At 41.6% G+C, this 8,785-nt stretch overlaps 1 protein-coding gene across 2 annotated transcripts in view; it reads left to right on the top strand.

Annotated features, from left to right (window-relative positions):
• The window catches only part of Anln (anillin actin binding protein), a 90,982-nt gene extending 83,378 nt beyond the window's left edge, over window positions 1-7,604 (top strand). For both annotated transcript variants that reach the window (XM_023713479.1, XM_023713478.1), the window contains 2 exons: window positions 3,719-3,891; window positions 6,413-7,604. In XM_023713479.1, coding sequence (XP_023569247.1) covers window positions 3,719-3,891; window positions 6,413-6,536 — 297 coding nt within the window. In that variant the 3' untranslated portion in view covers window positions 6,537-7,604. The remainder of the gene's footprint in view (window positions 1-3,718; window positions 3,892-6,412) is intronic.
• Window positions 7,605-8,785: the final 1,181 nt, after the last annotated feature.

Genomic DNA, 8,785 nt, shown 5'->3' with positions numbered 1-8,785 from the left:
CCAGTAGAGGAATAGCTGGTTTAAGGGGGATTTCCAGACCAACTTTTCTAAGGAGTCTCCATACTGATTTCCATAATTGGCTTGTCTTTGTTATGTTATTTTCTTGATGTTGGTTCTTTTTTTCCTCTGTGTTTCATTTCTTGCCCTGGTTTCTTTCTGTTCTTAAAATTGTGGTCTTTTTGACCCTGTCTAGAATATCTTCCAGTACCGTTTGTAGTGTTGAATTGGTGGTCATGAATTTCTTCAGTTGTTTTTCGTCATAGAAGTGACTTTTTTTCTCCATTAATTTTCAAAATGGTTTTGCAAAGTATATCCATCTGAGTGGGAAGTTTTTTATGTTTTCAGTACAGGGTCTCACTACACAGATTGGACTCTTAGTGATCCTCCTGTTCTCAGCCTCCCAAGTGCTGGGATTATAGGTGTGCACCACCATGCCCAGTCTTAGTCCCTGTCTCAGCGCACCCGCGGGTCAGGGCCAGCACGACATGTCAGGGATCGAACACCGGTTGCTGTACTCTGCCTAAGCAGGCATTTTAGTGTGCTGAGCTATCTAGCTGGCCCTAGGTATGGATTTATTTTGGTTATGGTTAATTAAAATTTTATATGCCTCACTTAATTGTATGTCAGATTCTTTCCCAATGCTCGGGAAATTTTCTGCCTTTACTTCTACAAATAGTGTTTTTTTTAAATGTCATTTGTGTTGATTCCTGTTTCTTCATTGATACCAATTATTCTTATATATTTTTTTGTATCACCTTGCAGCAGTTGAATTATCTCCCGATTTTTGTTATTTTCAAGATATCTTTCCTTTCATGATTGCTAGCCACAATCCTGTCTTCAAAGTCTGCAAGTCTGCCTTCAGTTTCATTCAAGCAATTTTGCCAGTTTCAGTAGAATTTTTAATTTCCTATAGATGTTTGAATCCATTTCATACATTTTATTTCTTTCCAATGATGATCATTTACAGTTTCCAGCCTCTTCCTATCATTATCTATTTTTTCCTCTATTTACTCTAGATTTGCTGAGTATTTCCTTTATAAATGTTGACATTATTTTACCTGAGAGGGTTTTTTTTTTTTTTTTTTTTTTTTTTTTTTTTTTTTTCCATTGTAGGGATTGAACTCAGGACCTTGCGCTTGCCAGGCGGATGCTTATTCTATTAAGTTATCTTCCTGGCCCTGACAGAGTTATTTCTGATATAATTTTTTCTATGACCTTGTGGACTTGTTTCTTTATATCTGTTGCTATCATTTCAGAGATTTCAGGTGTATGTCTTCTGGTTTCTTCTATGTCGATGTCTCCTGGACTTGTTCTAGGTGGGCTGGAGGTCTAAGATTGCATTTTCCTTTTTCTTCTCATCATTTCTATTTCAAAAGAAAAATTATCTTGTTTTTTTGTGATGATTCTTGTGTTTATAGTGAGTAGCTGTATCACTAGTATCAAGACCTCTGTGGGAAAGGTGTTCTTCAGAGGTATCTTCTATGTGTAGGAGAGTCTTGATTTGTGTGTCAAAAGAGCCTACCTTCCCAATTAGAAAGTGTGGGATGTTTGGTATCTGTTTGGCTCAGTCCTTGGTCATTGGTTGTAGGATTGTGCTGAGGTTGCTGTCCCAGAGCTTCCTGTATTGTTACAGAAGGAAGAAACATCAGTTACAACAGATATGACATCCTACCTAAAGTAGTAAAATTAGCAATAAGAATGGTGTCAAGCATTATTTAGAAATTGATTAACTGTGGTAATATTCATTTTGTACTTTAGTCCATAGGACAGAATCTGTAGTATATAACAACCAATTATAAATTAGGAATTTGTGGGCAAAGTGCTTCCCCTTGGTAGAGTGGTTTTGAGGGGTGGAAATCTAGAGAGGACAGTGTACAAAACAAAGAAACTGCAAAGGAAGTAGAAGCAAAGCTGGAGGACAAAGGATGTTTATACAAGGTTTGGGAAACTAGAGAAGGGAATAGAAAGAATGAAGACTTGTTTGAGGGATTATGAGAACTTGGTCTCTGCATTTGGGGATGGGATTAGTTTTCTGTGGCTGGAGTTCTCCCCAGCTGTTCAGAAAACAGGAAAAAAAAAAAAAAAAAGACAAAAGGAAGAAAGGAAAAGGGACGTGAAAGAGATAAAAAATAAAAATATTGAAAATTAAAAAGTATATAAAATAAATTGAGGGAAAAGTGCAGATTACCAAGTCCGGGCTTCTTCCTGAGTTGATTGCTGGTCCTGCAGAGGCCTCACTCACCTGTTGGCTCAAATTGTTATTGTTGCTTTGAACTTTTCATACCACTGGTCCCCCGTGTCCATCCTGTGCACTCTGCTTGAAACCCTACTGTGTCGCTGGCGTTCCCTGTGGTCTGTGGGTCTTCCCAAGCTGCTCATCTGGTTTGTGGCAGTAGTGAGCAGGGAGGCCGTGCTTTGGGCCTTCGGGTCCGGTACACCTGAGTCTGGATGGCAGAGAGGTGGTGGGAGGAACTGCTCACCTCGAGCTGTTCACCTCTGTTCCATGGGGCAAGGCAACTGCTTTTAGCTGTTTTTGAGATAAATATTTATATTAACTGTAGTGATTGTGCTGTGCAGTAGAACGTACTCCTCCCAAAGTTTTCACCTTCATTCCTGTTGACCAACTTCTCTGCTTCCCTTCTTTTTCCCAGACTCTGGTGACTTCCCTTCCCTCCTGTACGTCTGTCAGTTTGACTTTGTGAAATTCCATACAAAAGTGAGATTATGTTTCTCTGACTTGTGTAACTTAACATAATGTCTTCTAGGTTTGTCCATATTGTTGTAAGTGACAGTGTCCTGTTCTCATATAAGGGTGAATACTACCCCATTGCATAGGGACCACATCCCTCATTCTTTTGTCAATGGGCATCTGGGTGGTCTGTGTATCTTGGCTGTTGTGAGTGATCCATCCTACCATCCATATGATGTGCTGACATCTCTTCGACAAACTGATTTCAGTGTCTTTCATTGTATACTTATAACGGGATTGCCAGCATATATTGTAATGCTTTCCTTTTCCTTTCTTTAAAATTTTGAGACAGGGTCTCACTAAGTTATCAAGGGTGTCCCTTTTTTTTTTTTTTTTTTTTTTTTTTGGGAAGGGTCTACGGGGTGTTCAGGGTCTCACTACTAGTTTGGACTATAGTGATCCTCCTGTTTATAGCCTCCCAAGAGCTGGGATTACAGGTGTGCGCCACCACACCTGTCTCAATTGCCTTCTCAGCATGCCCTGGGGGTGGGAGTGGCACTGCAGGCCTGGAGATTGAACCCCTGGCTCCTGTGCCTGCTTGCAGGCACTTTAATCCACTGAGCTATTTGGCTGGTCCTCCAAGGGTATCCTTGAACTGTCGCCTGTTGCTTCAGCTTACTGCATAGCTGGTAGTATAGGTGTGCACCATCTGTAGTGACTGACATACTGTAGAAATGATCCCTGAAAGTATAGCCTTACATGGACACCATCGTGTCTGGTGCCTTTTAGTTTTGATTTATGTCAATCTAACATAATAAGCATTATGTTAATGCTTATTGACCTAAATCGTTTTATTTTCTATTGACATTTTCATTTATTTTTTAAAATTGTATTGGTACATGTTTTCAGTACATAACACATTCATCCTGGGGAATTGGGACACATATGTAACACATCTTGATTCTTTTTACTTCTTCTCGCTTCCATCTCCCTATTTTCTACTCATATTTTTAAAATTTATGTTTTAAGAATCCCATAGGAAGGATAAACCTGGCCAATTGTACCAGCCGTCAGATAGAGCCAGCCAACAGGGAATTTTGTGCAAGACGCAACACTTTTGAACTCATTACTGTCCGGCCACAGCGAGAAGACGACCGGGAGACTCTTGTCAGCCAGTGCAGGGACACGCTGTGTGTCACCAAGTATGTATTCCTGCTCATTTTGTGTTAACTATGTCACTGTTGCCCATTATGTTCTTAAAACTATGTGAGGCGTCTGAGGTGGTCCTTGGCTGGAGCAGCTCCGTGGAAGCACGCGTGGCGAGGCAGGGTGCAAATTCAGGCCGTCGAGATGGGTGTGGTGGTCAGGTCATATCACAGCCAGTCCTGTTTGCATGTATTCATGGTGTGGGTGTTTTCAAGGCTGTCACCTCTTAATCTCTGGGTTAAACTTAAAAATGATTTCTTGTGTAACTGAAAAGTCAAGTATTATTCATGGTTTATACAGCTTTCCTTTCCGTTACAGAGAAACCCCTCATTTGGTAAGATGATACGACTTAGGAAAACAGCCTCATTCTATGAAGTTCAAGTTAGAGATTAACAGAAGAAATTCTGGAAATGTCTTTTTTTAAATTACTGTTATTGTTAACCTTGAACTTAAATATTTATGAAAAATTACTGCTAAGGGACTGACATGTGTTCTTTTGCTCAGATGCTCAGAAGAAAATTGAGCCCAACTTCAGTGTATAGAGTTATGATTAGGGACAACAAATGGAACTTGACACAATCTTTTATTCATCAGGCTGTTGGCAGATGTTGCGGACAGGGAGGCTGGCAATAGAAGCTCCCTAGTTTCTAGTGAAAAATTTTTAGAAAGCTCTATCCAGAGACATTGTACTAAAGCAGAAGTGTGTTTGAAAATAATTGCAAAGCCCATTCTTTGGTGACTTGATGTTCAGGTTACTTTCAGATTTGTCCATCTTAGCTCTTGGACTCCTTTCCTGGGGGGACCTTCCATGCAGCAGTAGTAGCCTACAGGACAGAAGACTCAAAGCTGCCCAATAGGCACTGTTCTTGAGAACCAGCTGTCCATGCCCAACCAAGCACATGTGTTGCCTTTGATTTCTGTGTAGCTTCCCCTGATAGCATCACCCTCACCCAGGTCTGTGCACCTTTGCTCAGGTGCATCCTGGGAGCCCTGCATCCCTGGTTCAGACCTGCCTGCATCTTCAGCTTTGCTTGGGGCTCTGAAGTTATTTCCCAACGTTCTGCACCCCCTTGCCTTTCAACCTCAACTGTTTTATCTAAATTTAATGCACCTCACTTTCATTTATACCTACCAAGCTTGCTGTCTTTCCCTTCTTCAATATAAAAGACTTCTCTTTGGGTCAGTGTTGCTCACTTCAAAATAGACACTACTCATTGGAAGTAGGGGTGTTTAATAGTCGGAGGCAGGATTTTGTAGTACAGTTTTGAAGCCAACAGACTTTTTGATTTGTTTAGTTGTTTTAGTGTCAGGACTGAACCCAGGAGCTTGTACATAACATAAGAAAGTGCTCTACCCTGCCCAGGCCAGTGGGTCTCAGTCTAACCCCGACTTACCCAGCGTAAGCCGTGGCGGATTACTTACCTCCACTGGCCCTCTAAATTCTGTGTCAAAAGGAAGAAAATAAATGTTGTAGAGTGACAAAAGAATCTCAGTGTAATAGCACATGGCGAGTGCATGGTGCAAGTGCAGGCACAGTCATGGTTTTCCTGTAAGGGGTCTTCTCCCCACTGACTGAGAGGAGGGGGTGAAGGCAGCACTCGTTCATGCCTGTGCTGTTCCTAGTGCCAGGGAGGAACTGTAAAGACGCACAATCAGTACAGTATCAGAACCTACCGGACATGGTAGCAGAGGCCTGGGATGCTCTGTCTGGGCTGCTTGGGGGGAACATCAGAAGTTTAAGCCCAGACTGTGCAATTTAGCAACTCAGTGGGACCCTGTCTCAAAAAAATAGTAAGGCCTGGGTTTGTAGCTCAAAAGGAAGGCACTGGGTACAGTCTCCCATTCCACAAAAAGAAATTACAGACAAAACGAAACCCTCCCAACAGCTGCCACTTCCCTGTAGAAGGGTGGTCTGACTGTAAGTTAAAGAATTCTTCTCTTTCTAGCCCCTACCTGCCCCATCAACTCATTCATTCCATTTGTAGCTCATAAGGATGCAAGGAAGAAATTGCCACTATGACAGAGGCTAGAATAGACTGGTATTTATTGTCAATACCGTGTTTTACCAGCATAGTAGGGCAGAAATAATGGGGAGCAATGCAAAGCAGACTTACCTGTAGGGCCAGTGAGGGTCCTGAGCCTTTGACCCCACTCTCACATAGTGTGGTGCCAGAGGACACTGGGGACTGCAGGGTTCAAGCCCAGGGTCCTCCTGCTAGGAATATGCCTGCACACCGCAGGTGTCGCACACACCAGGCAGTTGTGCAGATACCGTCTTTCATTGGAAGCATCACTCACGGAATGGAGTTAGATGTTAGGGTCACCCTGCCAAATCCAAGCTACTTGTATTCTGTTGTGCTTGGAGAAGCACCCCACCCTTGGCTCTTGGTTAGCTCCATTGAAAGGTGGTAAGGGTGGGTCTTTTTACCAGTTTGTGTTGACACTGTTCCCTCTTGGCTACCTGAGGTATGGACTGGGGAGGAGAGAAGGTGACTGCTGCTCTGTGTGCTTCTGCAGGAACTGGCTGTCTGCAGACACGAAAGAGGAGCGGGACCTCTGGATGCAGAAGCTCAACCAGGTCCTTGTGGACATTCGCCTCTGGCAGCCGGATGCGTGCTACCAGCCTATTGGGAAGCCGTAAGCTGCGGGAATTGCCACATCCTGTGGAGACTGTCTTGTGCTATGTCCTAAATGTTTCTTAAGAAAACATACTTTAGAGCATCAGATTTACTGATTGCATTTAGAGCTTTACATAGGAAAGGGTTTGTGCAAATATTCACTACATATTATGCAGTATTTATGTCTTTTGTATGTAATATGTCAACTGCTTTCTGTCATTGATAAATGATTGGAAGTCAATTCATTATAGTTGTTGTTGCTAAATCTAAATTTAAGAGTCTCATTTTCCTAGAAATATAATTGTTAAGTTGTTTATGACAAAATATTTTTTAAAAGTGTGAAACTCTTGAGTTGTTTTCTTAGGGCTGTGATCTTGAAGCCGCAGGGTCTTCCAGGGTTGGGACGGACACCTCTGCTTTGGTGATCCCTTCTCAGGCTCGGTAGGATTTTCAAAAGTTTGTAATCATCTCCTGGTCAATGACCTGTTAATGCAATACTGAAAGAAAAATTCTAAGGGACTCTAGAAGCATTGTTAAAAATGGAGATGAGCACTTTTTCAAATAGCAAATGTATTAGTTTAGAGCTTGAGGCTTCCTTCAAGAAAAGATATAGGCAGGTGACATTGTGTGAAATTTGGTGTTAAATATTTTATATGGGAGATTTAATCATGTGGTTTACATTTACTCAGCTACATATGCAGTGTGGTGCACATTTTCACAGAATTCATGCTTTATTGAAATAATTATTTTTGCCATGTGGCTTACAGACTCCCAAACGTTAGCATATTAATTCTGTGGTATAACAAGAACAAATGTAATGAGGATCCTTTATATTAAAAGAAGTACACTTCTACCAAGCTGCTATAGAATAATACTTTGCTTGCCAAAGTTGTCCTTTTTTATGTCTGTGTATGATAGTATCTAGCAACCTGTTTTGAAATCATTCTGAAAAACGTTAATTCTTATATTACCTTTAAAAACCTAGTACCTTTTGTCATTATAAAATATTTGTACAACATTTATCTCAGCTTTTAAGTACACTTTGAACTTCTTTTCTGAATTGTTAATTGAAATTTCATTTAAAACACTAACTTCTGTCATCTCCTATTTTCTTTTTTCATTTAAATGTTTCTTATATATTATAAATGTATTTTATGACCGCTTACTGAAATAAACACTTGTACATGGCGTGTGGCGTCAGTTATTTAAGCAAGGCTGTGTGTGGTGTGGCTGCTGTATAGCTCCTGTTCCGGGCTTCCTGGAGCACCATCTTGACAGGGCCTGCTGTCCCTCCTGCAGCGCTTGCTCTGTGGGTTCTGAGTGTTGCTCCGCAGCACATGCGTGGATGAGGGGTCACCTCTGACGCACGGCAACACGGTGTGCTGGTTACATGTGTGCTGAGGACACAGCCTGCGATTCCCAGGTGCTCAGCAGAGGTGACTGTGTGTGTAACATCACCAAGTGGCACAGGAAATAGGGTTGATGGAACCGACAAGGTCCCTGGTATTACTTGGTAGGCTTGTGTTTAATTTGGAACAGGCACGGCATATCAGGATACCAAATTCAAGAGGCACCAAGAAGGTAAGGTGGAAAGTCTGTCTTTTTGTCATAAGCACTTGTGGCAGATTTTGTGCGTCTTCCCAGAGATAAGCTATGCATGTTCATAGGAGCTCCATACATACTGTTGGCTCTAATATAAAGAAAAAAGTAAAAGTGATGATTAGACATCATTGTAGTGTAATGTGTTTGTGTACGGAAAACTCAAACTTAAAGAAATTGAGGTTAAGGTGACTATGGAACTTGAAATTGGAAATACCCCGTCAGATGGTGGAAGATACGGTGATTTCCCATCATTTGCCTCGAGGGCCTTTGCTGGGTCCATTTGAGTGGATGGATCACCCAGACTATGTGATGTAGAGAGAATAATGAAAGAGACACTGTTCTTCAAGGGTGAAGTGAAGAAGTGTGGCTAGCAGGTATCGTACACGTAAACAGTTGTGGGGTTTGGTGAGACCAAGAAGAGCTTAGATTTGACTATGAAATCATACAGCAGATGAATGGAAGCATGAATTCACGTGTGCAGAAGTCGGTTGAGTATGACAGTTCCAATAAAACTCAGAGTACAGCCCATGGAGGAAAAAGGATAGATTTAGCACATTAAAAAGTCCTTAGAGGGCAATGTGATTGGGCCTCTCCTGTCTCTCAGGAGCTGTGTCTCCCAGTGTTTTTTCTTAAGAAACAAAAAGTCCTTACAAATTTATATAGACAAAGG

The sequence above is a fragment of the Octodon degus genome, unplaced genomic scaffold (genome assembly GCF_000260255.1).
Source record: "Octodon degus isolate 3935 unplaced genomic scaffold, OctDeg1.0 scaffold00031, whole genome shotgun sequence".
Taxonomy (NCBI): domain Eukaryota; kingdom Metazoa; phylum Chordata; class Mammalia; order Rodentia; family Octodontidae; genus Octodon; species Octodon degus.
Note: the sequence above shows the minus strand (reverse complement) of the source record. Positions and strands in the feature narration are given on the sequence as shown.